At 41.0% G+C, this 16,219-nt stretch overlaps 1 protein-coding gene across 2 annotated transcripts in view; it reads right to left on the bottom strand.

Annotated features, from left to right (window-relative positions):
- SNX6 (sorting nexin 6) overlaps window positions 1–16,219 on the bottom strand; it is a 78,553-nt gene that overhangs the window by 38,822 nt on the left and 23,512 nt on the right. For both annotated transcript variants that reach the window (XM_066342001.1, XM_066342002.1), the window contains 2 exons: window positions 4,665–4,760; window positions 2,342–2,447 (listed from right to left, as the gene is read on the bottom strand). In XM_066342001.1, the coding sequence (XP_066198098.1) occupies window positions 2,342–2,447; window positions 4,665–4,760 (202 nt within the window). The remainder of the gene's footprint in view (window positions 1–2,341; window positions 2,448–4,664; window positions 4,761–16,219) is intronic.

Below are 16,219 nucleotides of genomic sequence, written 5' to 3' on the forward strand. Positions count from 1 at the left end.
TGGTTAAAATTAAAAAGGCTGATCACCCTTGTTAACAAGGAGAAAGAACAACTCTCACACACAGCTGATAGGAATGTAAACTGGTGCAATCATTTTGGAAAAAAGTTTGGCAATTTTTAAAAAAGTTATACACTTAGCACATAACCTAGCCATTCTACGTCTAGGTATTACTCAAGAGAAATGAAAGCATATGTTTATACAAAGACTTACATAAAATGGATCATGTCAGTTCTATTCATAATAGCCAAAAGCTAGCAACAACTCAAATACTCACCAACAACTGAATGGGTAAACAATCATGATATATCCATAAAATGAAATACCACTTGGCAATAAAAGGTAATGAATGACTGATAAGCACAATATGGATGAATTTCAAAATAATTTTGTTGAATTTCAAAGCCAGACAATAAAGTGTACATACTATATGATTCCACTTGAAATGCAAACTAATCTATAGAGACAGAAAGCAGATCAGTGGTTGCCTGGAGACATGGGTGGAAGAGAGAGATTCCAAAGGGTCACAAGGAAACTTTTGGCGGTAATGGATATGTCACTTAATTTGATTGTAGTGATAATTTCACACGCATGTCAAAACGTATCAAATTGTATACTTTGAACATTGCATCTTACTGATATCAATTATACCTCAATATAGCTGTTAAAAAAAACATTAGCCTATCTTGTATTTTGAATGGATCATTTACATACACAGTTATTTTTATTTTTTATTTATTCATTTTAGAGAGAGAGACAGACAGACAGAAAGGAGGAGCAGGAAGCATCAACTCCCATATGTGCCTTGACCAGGCAAGCCCAGGGTTTCGAACTGGCGACCTCAGTGTTTCCAGGTCGACACTTTATCCACTGCGCCACCACAGGTCAGGCCTACATACACAGTTTTATAACATCGGTTCAATGAATGATGTAAATCTTGACACACACTTCAGTATACAATATCAAAATATCACATTCACTAGTATATTTTTAATTAATTAATTGATTTGAGAGAGAGAAACATCAATTTGTTGCATTTAATTATGCACTCATTGGTTGATTCTTATATGTGCCCTGACATTGGCATATCAAGACTCTGTTCTAATCAACTGAGCTACTGGACAGGGACACATTCACTAATATTATCATTAATCTCAGACAAATCTTTTAATTATTAGGAAGCAAGCTCATGGTAATGGAAACAAGTTTTCTAAAATTCTTATTGCTAAAGAGCTTGACTTTTATCATTGTTAACAAACACTCAGTTGTTTTTCTTGAAGTGACAGGCTCGCTTAGTGAATTTTTAAGAAAATGTCTACCAAATACTGAAGTCTGAATCACAGTTAGCTTGTCAGCCGTGTTCTTTTTAAAGTAAAAATGGTGTTTTATTAAAAAGGTAACTAGCTCAGTTGTAACTCAATCAATAAAATAGTTTTCTACAGAAAACCGTTATATTCAGTATACAAATCACTTTATGTATACCTCCCATTTTGTCACTCAGAATATTAAAAAAGTGTACCCAAGGGAATTAATCATTTTAACTGCTTCATCAAGGACATTCTTTTTTTTTTTTAATTTTTTTTTTTTATTTATTTTATTTTATTTTATTTTTCATTTTTCTGAAGCTGGAAACAGGGAGAGACAGTCAGACAGACTCCCACATGCGCCCGACCGGGATCCACCCGGCACGCCCACCAGGGGCGACGCTCTGCCCATCCTGGGCGTCGCCATATTGCGACCAGAGCCACTCTAGCGCCTGAGGCAGAGGCCACAGAGCCATCCCCAGCGCCCGGGCCATCTTTGCTCCAATGGAGCCTCGGCTGCCGGAGGGGAAGAGAGAGACAGAGAGGAAAGCGCGGCGGAGGGGTGGAGAAGCAAATGGGCGCTTCTCCTGTGTGCCCTGGCCGGAATTGAACCCGGGTCCTCCGCACGCTAGGCCGATGCTCTACCGCTGAGCCAACCGGCCAGGGCTCAAGGACATTCTTAATTGAATAGTATTTTTTAATTTGCAAATGCACTGAGGGAAAAAATACAATGATTATTACTATAGTTTGATGCCACTGCCTTGATTTATGCTAAGACATCAGCATTTTGTTCATCATGGCTTTTGTATTACCAGAATAAATGTCAACATGGTGAAAAAGGCATCATAGCATTATTATGAAAATAGTTTTGACCTCACAGACTTGCTAAAAAAGGGCCTTGGAGCAAGGCTTTACAACCACAGTTTAAGAAATGCTGGTCTATATTAAGACTTTTATAAACTGCAAATAACATGATAATTTTACATGTAATTATTCCATTAAAAAATATAAGCTTTAGCCACAGGAAAAAAAAACCTTACTTTTGTGGGATCTTGTCATCCTATCAGATTTAGCAGATGCATCCTTAACTCGGTTATGATATTCTAAAAGGAAAGTTCGTTCGTGCTCAAAGAAATCATCTACATCCTATAGGATCAAAAGAAAATATGAACATTTTTCACTTATCTACTTTAGTGTAATATGCAAACCATTTTGTTGTCATTATATAAAAGGTCATCAGTAAAGCAACATAGTCATCCTCTAATAATCAGATGTTTAGTGATTTCACCAAAAAATTCAAATTTTAATAGACATGAATTTCTATCAAGTAAGAAATCTAAGATTTTGCAGCTGAAGGGTTACAGCTCCCCATATGTTCATGTTCACAGGTTGTACTCTGAAATGTGTTCCTACTTGTGCTCTGCCTTTACACTCTAATAAATACATTATCGCCAGTGGGAGTGACCAATTGTTTTTGAGGGAAAAAAAAGAAAAAAATCTTATAGACAAGTAAAAATCTATTACTCTTGGTCTATTATGCAGACTATGGGCCACTTCAGAAGGTTGCCAGGCCTTTAGTCAACAGGGCCTCTCTGACTGCTTTGGGGAACCTAGCCAAACCAACTATCTGGGAACAATTATTGTATCAACCATTGTCTTCAATCTTTTTTTGGAATAAAACCAAAACATTAAAAATAAAATAATTATTAACAGTACTTTCCTCCCTTCCAAAGTGCCCATCATTTACTGAAAAAGCACCAGCTGAAATTATGTAATTCAAGACTCAACAGAACACTAGAAGCAAAAGTTAATACTGACAAAATGTCATTTAAATCTGTAATTCATGTGTACCCATTTTTCCCACTGTAAAAATGGGGATAACACTATCTGACTTGCAGGACTGTAGTGAAGATTAAATGAGGAAATGTGGATTACTAAATATCACATTTTAAGTGTTAAAAAATATTATTTCTTTATAAAAATCTTAATCAATATAGTGGTTTACACTAAATGCTAAGAAAAATGTTCAATTAGTGCATAGGCAGCATCAAAATGGAAGTAAGCTGAGTCCTTATTTGAAAGGAGCCTGCAGGGCACATGCATAGTCACCGTTATCAACTGACCTGTCTCTGAAAAATCAAAGCATAAATCAAATAAATAGTATTTTATACCTTAATTTTACTGCAGATGTAGCTATAAAACAGGTAGTGATGACAAGCAGCATTATTTATCTCTCAGTAATTGGTAGATAATATAACACATTTTCCTCATATTTTAATGATAAGAGTATTCTTATAAATCAAGTCTTATACCACTTTTAGGACATAATTAAGAACTTAGGTGTTATTTAGTAGGTAAATAATTAACTCTGTAGGTATTTTCACACATATTATCTCCTTCAATCTTTCCAAGAATCCTGTGAGCTAGGTGGTATTATTAATTTTCCAGGTGGTCTTTTTAACAGCATTTTGAAAATGGGAAAACTGAGATTCAGAGAAACTTTTCTCAAGATCATATAACTACTAGGAGACCAGACTAAAACCTCAATTTAGCTTTTCTCATTCCCAATCTGAATCCAAGTGTGCCCCTAACATTTGTAAGACCAAGGGCAGTATACAAATGTAGGTAGTACCTCTGCTGTCTTGTAGTACACCCAGAGGGGCCTCATGTGTATGTGGCTAGACTGTCCATCCTATACACTCATCTTTTTCCCTGTGCCTTCCCTCTATCCAGCTGTACCATGGTCACGACCCTTGACCACCCATGGAGTGCACACACCGGCAGCACAATCTACCCACTGGAGGATGAACTCAGGGAAAAGCCCATGCAGGACCTAGAGGAAGGCTTGGGATTTGGCCAAAGAAATATAGGGTTTAGACAACTGGAGCATGGTCTAGTTTGAAGGCAAAGGGTGTGGGCTACAGGCTGGCAAATCCCCTTGGACCTGCAGATCTCTTACCCTTAGAGAAGGGAGCTCTTATAAGAGTATACCCAGGGCAGGGGGCCCAGTTTCCCAGGCCTAAGGACTCCACTGTCCAAACTTCTGTTTTATAAGGAACTCCAATATAATCTGCACATCTAAAATCTTAATCTAGCTTCTTTTTTTGTTTTAAAGGGTAGAACTTTTTATTTTTATTTATTCATTTTAGAAAGAGAAGAGAGAGAGAGAGAAGGGGGAGAAGAGCAGTTAGCATTAACTACCATATGTGCCTTCATTAGGCAAGCCCAGGGTTTTGAACCAGCGACGACAGTGTTCCAGGTCAATGCTTTATCCACTGCGCCACCAAAGGTCAGGCAATCTAGCTTCCTCTTAAAGAAGTAAATTCTCAAACCAATACTTCTTTTAATCATATAAAATCTTACCTTTACTCCTGAAACAATTACTCCATCTGCTGATTTAACCATGTTTTTAAAGAAATCTTCAAGTTTTTCTTTTTTATTTTTACCTCGCACACTCAACTGAAAGAAAAGTAAATAGAAGTTAGTATTTTTAAAAAATCAGAAGTGGAAAATAATGCCTCCATTATTCTCTGATGTCAAAATGGCAATCTCAAAAGGATCCCAGTTTCTAAACATAATAAAGTTGCAATTTCATCATGTATACCAGTGATTTTCAAACCTAAGGGAATTAAAGAAAAGTTTGGCATCACCCTCAAGATTCAGATTTAGCTGACCTACAATAAGGCCTAGATATCTCAAATGTTAATAAGTATATTTAATAATTCTATTGCAAGTAGCCCTCTCATCATATTGTCAAGCACTGCTATGTAATATAAAGACAATTAAATTTTGATTCAGGAGTTACTTTAAACATAAAATTTACTGGTGTACAATATACTAATATATGATTCTGTGAAAGCTCTGAAAATTTATTCTGCAAACTCTTCTCTCTAAATTCATCCAAATATCCTCTTCTGTCCTGTTTTTGGTGTCAGTAACTTCTAGTACAAGAGACATAAAGATGACTTTCAGCGGCATGAATGGTTATCTAAAGGCAAATTACTTTACCACTCGCTGCATCAGGGTGCAGCAAGATCATTTCCTTACCAACCAGCACGGCTGCAATGCTTGCTCATTTTTGCGTAAATCATTTACATATCTCTATCACTACCCCTTAGCTTTTTCCTGATCCTAAATTCAACTGCCTACATCATATCCTTACAAGGAGATACTGCTAATCTCAGATTAGATGAATCTAAAACATAACTCATTATAATCTAAACTCCAAATGTTTCCTCTTCCTGATTCCCTATTCATGGCCCCACCATGCAACCAGTTTCTCACATTCCTATATATTCCTGAAAAACCCCATTCCTCTCATTAAACATCCTGAAATAATCTACAACTTGCTTCTTTCTCTCACAACTCAAATTCTACCAGCAAATGTTTGAAATCTGTCCTTTATTTTACTATTGTCCTAGTAAATGTCCTCATTATCTTTTGCCTAGACTACTGCATGGAACTAGAAGTTAATAATTTTCACCTTGATCCAATCCATTTTGATGCTTTCAGATAACTTTCTAAAATCAAATTTTGAGCATCTCTTCCTTAGTCAATAACTGTTTACAGTGTTTCACTATGTTCAGAGAATAAAGGCCGATCCATCTCCTTAGTATGGCATTCAAAACTGTCAATAATTTGATTCAACTTATCTTTCTACCTAACTCACTACCCCCACAGAACCTTATGTTCAAAATAGTTCTCAAAAGCAGCTCTGGACTTTTAGGTTCCTCTGTACCTGAAATGGGACCTCCCTTCTTGCTAAAACTGATATTTAGTCTTGAACATCCAAATGGAAAGTCATCTCTTCATTTAACCCTTCCAAGTTAGAATTCACAACTCTATCTTTAGGCCTCCCAACACACACTGATTTTTTTAAACTGCATTTTTGAATATTGATTAATTCATTCATTTACTCATTTAGCAAACCAATAACAAATGTACTTTATAGTCATGCATTATGCTACGTGCTAAGAATACAAAGATGATTAAGAAGTGGCCCCTGCTCTCCCCTCCCCCCCCGAAGTTAGAAGTGGGGAGGCAGTCAGGCAGACTCCAGCATGTGCCTGACTGGGATCCACCAGGCATGCCACCAGGGGGCATTGCTCCATTGTGGCCGGAGCCATTCAAGTACCTGAGGCAGAGGCCATGGAGCCATCCTCAGCGCCAAGGCCAACCCTGCTCCAGTGGAGCCTTGGCTATGGGAGGGGAAGAGAGACAGAGAGAGAGAAAGGAGAGGAGGAAGGATGGAGAAGCAGATGGGTGCTTCTCCCGTGTGCCCTGACTGGGAATCCAACCTAGGATTTCCACATGCCGGGCCTACGCTCTACCATTAAGCCAACCGGCCAGGGTGGCCCCTGCTCTTAAAGTGACTTATGGTATAGAGGACGATATAGAGAAGCAAGCATATGATGACTAAGCATCAAATGTGAGGAGTATGTTAGAGGTACCCATAGCGCAGCAGGGGAGCACTCAAAGAACTTAATACAGACTCAGAGAATGAGAAAGAAAAGACAGACTAAACATTGAATGAAGAGTTAGGGGCAGCTTCAATCACCCAGATAAGTACTATGAGTGTCAGAACTAATCTTTAGGTTGGTGGTAGAAGGGAATGGACACATTTCTAATATAATAAAGAAGTAAAACAGATGGGATTTGGTGACTCCTGAGAGGAAGAGGGAGTAGAAGGAGTTATGAGTAATTTTCAGGTTTTAAGGAACTTGGAGGTAAATGGTACCTTCTATAAAACAAAGAACATAAAAGGAGGTGTGGGTTTTAAAGATGAGTTCAATTAAGGTTAAAATGCCAAAGGGACATCTAAACGGAGCTTTTCAGGAGGGAGTGATACAGATTTATAAATTGACAGCACAGCGCCTGACCAGGTGGTGGCATAGTGGACAGAGTGTTGGACTAGGACATAGAGAACCCAGGTTCGAGATCCTGAGGCCTGAGGTCGCCAGCTTGAGCGCGGGCTCATCTGGTTTGAGAAAAGCTCACCAGCTTGAGCCCAAGGTCGCTGGCTTGAGCAAGGGGTCACTTGGTCTGCTGTAGCCCCCCCCCCCCCAAAGCATGTATGAGAAAGCAATCAATGAACTAAGGTGCTGCAACAAAGAATTGATGCTTCTCATCTCTCTCCCTTCCTGTCTGTCTGTCTCTATCTGTCCCTCTCTTTGACTCTGTCTCTGTCACAAAAATAAATAGATAGATAGATAGATAGATAGATAGATAGCTAGCACAGTAGAGTATCTGAAGCTATGGGTGTAAATGAGATCACTTAGGGGTAATTTATGGAATCAGAAGTATAAAGGAGACCTGACCTGTGGTGGTGCAGTGGATGAAAGCATTGACCTGGAACACTGAGGTCGCTGGTTCAAAACCCTGGCTTGCCTGGTCAAGGCACATATGGGAGTTGATGCTTCCTCCTCCTCCCCCCACTTCTCTCTCTCTCATTCTCCTTTCTAAAATGAATAAATAAAATCTTAAAAAATAAAAGAAGTCTAAAAGAACTCCTAGACTTTTCTTTTTTTCTTATTGATTTGAGAGCGAGAGAAAGAGACAGAAAGGGTGAGGGGGAGGGAGGGAGGAAGGGAGGGGGAGAGAGAGAGAGAGAGAGAGAGAGAGAGGGGGGGGGAGGATAGAGATGAGGAGCATCAACTCATAGTTATGTCACTTCAGTTGTTCACTTACTGCTTCTCATACATGTCTTGACCAGAGGGCTCAAGATGAACCAGTGACCCCTTGCTCAAGCCATTGACTCTGAGCTCAAGCCAGAGACCTTGGGCTTAATACTCTACACTCAAGCTAGCAACCTCAGGGTTTCAAACCTGAGTCTTCAGCATCCCAGGCCAATGCTCTATCCAGGCAACACCACCTGGTCAGGTCAGGTTAAATATTTTATCTATTGTTAAGTAGACTCAAACTATATCTACCACTATAGAAAGAGAAGGTGTACAGCTACATAAGCAATACTAAATACAACCATTCATCATAGCAATGACTATTTCTCACACAACTAAAGGCTGAAACAAACTTTTCCAGGCATCACAGATACCCCATGCCCTATTCAGACTTCAAGACACCCTACCCTAGCTCTACTTGAATAGCTTATCAATAACATGAGTCTCTGAAACATAGATAATAGAACAGCACATACAGATTTCTTTCCCAAGCACAACTGAACTTAACCTGAGAAAAAGCAGTAGAAACACGATTTTAAAAAATCTTTTATTTTGGAGCCTATAATATACAACCATTAATAAACTTGCTATTAGCCAATCAAAGAATATTTCCAAAACACTTTATAGTCCATTTTTTTAGGCTTTCTCCAAAATATCATTTACTGATATTAAAATGGTTATCATAATGCATCAACATCATCTTTATTAAGCATACAGAGTAGGTAAACACTGTACTTACCTCCTCCTATAACCACTTCAAAATTACAACTAAATTACAGAACAAACATCCCTGAGAACTGCCTAAAGTCTAGCTGAAGAGAAGTCTGATAACTAAGGATATATAGAAGAAGCCACATGGAGACTGGGAGGAGGAGTGGAGACACAAAACAAGTTGGTCCCACACCCACATGTGGCAAATAAAAATTGGGAGAGATATCTCCATTGAGAAGTCCCCCTGAGGAGGGGTAATCCTAGCCCCACACCATATTTCTAGTGCTGGGAAGTCCCCATAGCTTCTGGCTGTGAAAACCAGTAGAAATTGTGGCTGAGTGAATCTGAGGGCTGCAGGAGTCCAAAGTTTCTCTCTTTCTCTTTTTTTTTTTTGACAGAGACAGAGAGAGTCAGAGAGAGGGACAGATAGGGACAGACAGGAAGGGAGAGAGATAAGAAGCATCAATTCTTCATTGCAGCTCCTTAGTTGTTCAGTGATTGCTTTCTCATATGTGCCTTGACCAGGGGGCTATAGCAGAGCAAGTGACCCACTGCTTAAGCCAGCAACCTTGGGCTCAAGCCAGCAACCATGGGTTCATGTCTATGATTCCACGCTCAAGCTGGTGATCCCACGCTCAAGCCAGTGACTGCACTCAAGCTGGATGAGACTGAGCTCAAGTCAGCGACCTCGGGGTTTTGAACCTTGGTCCTCTGTGGCCCAGTCTGATGCTTTATCCACTGTACCACCACCTGGTCAAGCCCAAGTTTTTTTCTTAAAGGACGTGTGCATGGACTTACTCATTCAATTTGAGCTCCAGTGGAGCAGCAGCTTGAAAGGCACCAGGACATACAGGGAGGAACTGATTGTCTGGCTTTGAGACGAGAGCTGGTGGGAAAGTTTTCTCTCAGACTAAAGTGCTGGGGGAAGCCATTGTTCTTTTGCTGAGCCCTGTTCCTGTAGACAAAGGTTGGCACCATAACTGAGTTTCCATCAACCTGGCTAATACTATTTACAGGGCCCTGGTGATTCCCTGAGTGCCCTCCCCATCCAATTTGTGGGCCCACTCAAGCTACTTCCAGTGGCTTTTCCATAAAAATGGCCTGTCTGGGCTCATGCTGCAGACTTTCCAAAAATATCTCAAGCATTCACAAACCTCAAACAAGCAGTGTGCCCTATACTTCTTGCTAAGCAACTCCAATTCCAGCATTAGTGGCAGCTGAACTCAGTTCGTAGCTTAGTGTCTCCCAGGAACATCCAAACCCAGGACAAGTGGTAATCATCTGCAGATTAGTTTGTAGCTCATACCAGATGGCCCTGGGCAGAATGCAGGCAGCAGTTGACTTAGGCCTGCACCTCCCAAGAGGCCACAGAACCAACATATCTGGTGGCCATTTGCTGACCATACCAGAGTACCACCCAACCACCTCCACAAATACCACACTCAAAGGGCAGACTTGGCAGGCATTAAAGTCCCACTAAAGTGAATCCTGCTAAGGAGGACCAACCCCTGCACAATAGCTCCTCCACTGTAGTCACCACCAGTCCTCAGAACCAATCAGTCTGAAGGTCAATCCCTCCAAACAGCAATCAAGGCTCAACTACAAGAGTAGGATATATATAACCCACACAAGGGACACACTTGGAACACCTGGCTCAGGTGACCAGGGAGATTATGCCAGTGGGCCCCAGGACACCTACTACATAAAACCACTCTACCAAGACCAGGAGATGTAACAGTTCTATCTAATACATAGAAACAAACAGAGGGCTGCCAAAATGAAGAGACAAAAAAAAAAAAGTCACAAATGCAAATATAGGAGATATCTCCAGAAAAAGAACTAAATGAAATAAGGGCAATCTGTATCAATCTGATACAGAGTTCAAACCAATGGTTATAAGGATGCTCAAGAACTTAGTGAAAAAGCATTACAAAGAACACAGAAACCATAAAAAAAAGAACTAATCAAAAATGAAGAATACAATAATTGAAATAAAGAACACATTACAGGGAATTAACACTGAAGCAGAGGATCAAATCGGTGATTTGGAAGATGAGAGCACAGAAAACAATCAGAACAACAAAAAGAAAAAACAATCTGACCAGGCAGACCCATCTACTCTTGACTCTAACCATGGCCCTGAAGCAAACTGCTTGAAGAATCTGAGTTCCAGTGATTACAGGTGGGAAATTTCTGAAGTACGTCCATATTCAAGTGGAGATATAGAAGCTCGACTAAAAAATTGTGGACTGACACGACACCTGGATTGAGAAAAAAAAAAGGAATTAAGACTCAAACTCTGGAGGAACTACAGTGAAGACTCACAACATGTGAAATTCCTTAAATAAAAATTTATTAACTTTAAATAATTGTACCTATGAAAAAAGAATCTGAAACAATGAGGAAAATTTAAGGGACCTCTGGGATATCATCAAGTGTACCAACATTCGGGGTACCAGAAGGAGAAGAGAGAGCCCAAGGAATTGAAAACCTATTTGAAATAATAATAGGGAAGAAAACTTCTCTAACCTGGTGAAAGAAATAGACATACAAGTCTAGGAAGTACAGAGAGTTCCAAACAAGATGAACCCAAAGAGGACCACACCAAGACACTTCATAAATAAAATGGCAAAGATTAAAGACAGAGAGAGAATCTTAAAAACAGCAAGAAAAAAGCAGTCAGCTACGTACAAGGGAGCTCCCATTGACTATCAGTTGATTTCTCAAAGGAAACTTTGCAGGTCAGAAGGGACTGCCATGAAATATTTCATGTGATAAAAAGCAAAGACCCTCAACCAAGATTACTCTACCTATCAACGCTATCATTTAGGATCAAAAGATGAAGAGCTTCCCAGCCAAGAAAAAGCTAAAGGAGTTTATCACCACCAAACCAGTATTACATGAAATGTTAAAGGGATTTTAAGAAGAAAAAAAATAAAAAATACAAGTAATAAAATGGCAATAACAATATATCTATCAACATTACTTTAAATGTAAATGGATTCAATGCTCCAGTCAAAAGACATAAGGTGGCCTGACCAGGCAATGGTATAGTGCAGTGGTCCCCAACCCCCGAGCTGCAAACCGGTAACGGTCCATGGGCCATTTGGTACCGGTCTGCAGAGAAAGAATAAATAACTTACATTATTTCCGTTTTATTTATATTTAAGTCTGAACAATGTTTTATTTTTTTAAAATGACCAGATTCCCTCTGCTACATCCGTCTAAGACTCACTCTTGACGCTTGTCTTGGTCACATAACATCCATCCCACCCTAAAGGCCGGTCTGTGAAAATATTTTCTGACATTAAATCGGTCCGTGGCCCAAAAAAGGTTGGGGACCACTGGTATAGTGGACAGAGCTTCAGACTGGGACACAGAGGACCCATGATCCAAAACCGGAAGTCACCAGCTTAAGCACGGGCTCACCAGCTTGAGTGTGAGATCATGGACATGACTCCATGGTCGCTGGCTTGAGCCCAAAGGTTGCTGGCTTGAAGCCCAAGGTCACTGGTTTGAGCCCAAGGTCGCTGCTTTCAGCAAAAGTCGCTGACTTGAGGAAGGGGTTAGTCGCTCTGCTCTAGCCCCCTGGGTCAATGCACATGAGAAAGCAATCAACGAACTAAGATGCTGCAACGAAGAACTGATGCTTCTCATCTCTTTCCCTTCCTGTCTGTCTGTCCCTATCTCTGTCTCTGTCACACACAAAAAAGACAAGACATAAGGTGGCTGAAGGGATAACAATACAAGACTCTTACATATGCTGCCTACAAGAGACTCACTTCAGATTGAAAGACACACAAAGACTAAAAATAAAGGGATGAAAAAAGATATTTCCTTTTCTTCAATGAGAGGAAGGGAGGCAGAGAGACAGACTCCCACTAATGCCTCAACTGGGTCCACCTGGTAAGCTCACTAGGGGGCAATGCTCTGCCCATCTGGGGCATTGCTCTATTGCTCAACAACCAAGCTCTTCTAAGCACAAGGCTGAGGCTATGCAGCCATCCTCAGTGCCCAGGACCAACTCACTCCAATTGAGCCATGGCTGCAGGAGAAAAAAAGAGAGAAAGAGAGAGAGAGAGAGAAAGAGAGAGAGAGAGAGAGAGAGAGAGAGAGAGAGAGAAGAGAGGGGGAAGGGCAGAGAAGCAGATGGGTGCTTCTCCTGTGTGCTCTGACCAGGAATCGAACCAGGGACATCCACAAGCAGTGTCAAAGCTTTACCATTGAGCCAATCAGCCAGGGCTCTTCTGTTTTTTGTTTTTTTTTAAGCAAGAGAGAGAGAAAGATGGATAGACAGGGACAGACAGACTGGGAGGGAGAGAGATGAGAAGCATCAATTCATAGTTGCAGCACATTATTGTTCATGGACTGCCTTCTCATATGTGCCTTGATGCGGGAGGGGCTTCAGCCAAGCTAGTGATGCCTTGCTCAAGCCAACCACCTTGGGCTTCAAGCCAGAAACCTTTGGGCTCAAGCCAGCAACCATGTGGTCATGTCTATGATCCCATACTCAAGCCAGTGACCTTGGGCTTCAAGCCAGCAACATGTGGGCTCAAGCCAGCGACCACAGGGTCATGTCTATGATCCCACGCTCAGCCAGCGACCTCGTGCTCATGCTGATGAGCTCACACTCTAGCCAGATAAGCCCACACTCAAGCCGGCGATCTCAAGGTTTTGAACCTGGGTCCTCGGTGTCCCAGACCAACACTCTATCCACTGTGCCACTGCCTGGTCAGGGGAAAAGATATTTCATGAAAATAGAAATGGAAAGGAAAAAAGCTAGTGTAGCAATACTTATACCAGATAAAACAGATTTTAAAACAAAGGTTATAAACAAGAGGCAAAGAAGGACCAAGCAATTCCATTTCAGGGTATTTATTCAAAGAAACCCAAATCACTAAAATAAAAAGACATGTACATCCATATGTTTACTACAGGACTATTTACAATAGCCAGGACATGGAAGCATATGTACAATGGACTATAACTCAACCATAAAAAATAATGAAATATTTCCATCTGCAACAACATGGATGAACCTAGATAGAGGGTACTCTGCTGAGTGAAATAAGTCAGAGAAAGACAAATGCCATATAATTTCACTTATATGTGAATTTAAAAATGCAAAATAAATGAAAATTTTGATTGTTGCCAGATTTGGGGGGGGGGGAGTTGGAGAGAATGAATGAAAAAAGAAAAAGGATTAAACAGTACAAATTGGTAGTAACGAAAATCATAGGCATGGAAAGTAAAATAAATCTGCATTGGTGGGAGAAAATTTCTGAACTCCTAAGTTCTGAAAGCTATTTATAAAGCTGTTCTAAACATTTAATAAGCTATCACTAATTTTTTTAACAAATGTTCATTTCATGTCTTAATTACCAGGCACTATTATAAAACAGTGAGGATACAGTGGCAAAAAATTAAAGTCTTACTCTCAGAAAGCCCACATTTTAGTAGAGGGAGATAGATAATAAATACTGTATATAAACAAAATTTAAAAGTATAGATATATCACTTCAATTAGTTCTAAGACTCTGGCAATGGTATCGAGTACCTGGAACATGAGATGAGACTCCTGCTTCTCTTGCTCAAATTGCCTTGAACTGATACTAACATGCCTCCCCTTTATGCCTATGCAGACTACACAATTACTACTAAGATTTTGTTTTAGCCCAGGCCATAAATAGGTCCAGAAAAATCAAACTCATAAAGGCAAAAAAGTGATAACAGCATTATACCATGTGTTCTTTTCCCATGTTGTTTAGCAACCCTATATATGAATCATTTTTAGCTTCCTATAATTCATGATACAGCTAGCATTCTTTACAATTTCTATTTATAAAAGACCACATGACAGTACCACATATCACATTTATGCTTGTTAAAGTACTCATGCTTAAACTGCTATACATACATCTGTGATCCCGAGTTACTTCATACCATTAGCCTGACCAGGTGGTGGTGCAGTGGAGCATCGAACTGGGATGTGGAGGACCCAGGTTTAAAGCCCAAGATTACTGGCTTGAGCACAAGCTCATCTGGTTTAAGCAAGGCTCACCAGCTTGAGTCCAAGGTCACTGGCTTGAGCAAGGGGTCACTCGGTCTGCTGCAGCGTCCCAGTCAAGGCGCATATGAGAAAGCAATCAATGAACAACTAAGGTGATGCAACAAAGAATTGATGCTTCTCATCTCTCTCCCTTCCTGTCTGTCTGTCCCCATCTGTCCTTCTCTCTGTCTGTCACACACACACACACACACACACACACACACACACACACACAAGATGAAAAAAAAATTTCATTTTCTCTACTGCTAGACATAGGCCATTTTATTATCCCTATTATTCTATCTACTAAAACCAAATCAGAAGGGCAAATTTATATATAATTTTTTTTTTATCTTGATGTTAACTTGGTAGCAAACAAGCAATATGCTGCATTTTTCTTCTTCTAAAATGATGAGTTAATCTTGCCATCCAAAGATAGGTCTCAAGCTGTAATCACCCACCCACTAGATTGTTTTTGCCAACACCATGAATGAAGAAATCTTTAAGCTCAATCACCTCAATCTCTTTTTCTGCACTACAGAGTTTTTATGCAAAGAGGAAAGGAGAAAAATTAAGAGTGATCAGCACTCCCTGGCCGGTTGGCTCAGTGGTAGAGTGTCAGCCTGGCGTGCAGGAGTCCCAGGTTTGATTCCCAGCCAGGGCACACAGGAGAAGCGCCCATTTGCTTCTCCACTCCTCCCCCTCTCCTTCCTCTCTGTCTCTCTCTTCCCCTCCCGCAGCCAAGACTCCATTGGAGCAGGGATGGCCCGGGCGCTGAGGATGGCTCTGTGGCCTCTGTCTCAGGCGCTAGAATGGCTCTCTCAGATGCCCCAGATGGGAAGAGCATTGCCCCCTGGTGGGCGTGCTGGGTGGATCCCAGTCGGGTGCATGTGGGAGTCTGTCTGACTGCCTCCCCATTTCCAACTTCAGAGAAATACGGAAAAAAAGGGGGGGAAAAAAAAAGAGTGATCAGCACTAAAGAAGGTCAGTTAATAGATCAAGAGTCAATGATTAAACCAAAAATAATCTAGCTTTTGTTTTTTTGTGTTTTTTTTTTGTATTTTTCTGAAGCTGGAAACAAGCAGGCAGTCAGACAGACTCCCGCATGCGCCCGACAGGGATCCACCCGGCACGCCCACCAGGGGGTGATGCTCTGCCCATCCGGGGCGTCGCTCTGTCGTGACCAGAGCCACTTTAGCGCCTGGGGCAGAAGCCAAGGAGCCATCCCCAGCGCCCGGGCCATCTTTTGCTCCAATGGAGCCTCGGCTGCGGGAGGGGAAGAGAGAGACAGAGAGGAAGGAGAGGGGGAGGGGTGGAGAAGTAGATGGGCGCCTCTCCTGTGTGCCCTGGCCGGGAATCGAACCCGGGACTTCCCACGCCAGGCTGACGCTCTACCACTGAGCCAACCGGCCAGGGCCAATCTAGAATTCTTTAGCTCAGCACCTGCCTGGAATTCTCCATAAGGTGTCAGAAGACTCCAA

This window comes from Saccopteryx leptura, chromosome 6, assembly GCF_036850995.1.
Source record: "Saccopteryx leptura isolate mSacLep1 chromosome 6, mSacLep1_pri_phased_curated, whole genome shotgun sequence".
Lineage (NCBI taxonomy): Eukaryota > Metazoa > Chordata > Mammalia > Chiroptera > Emballonuridae > Saccopteryx > Saccopteryx leptura.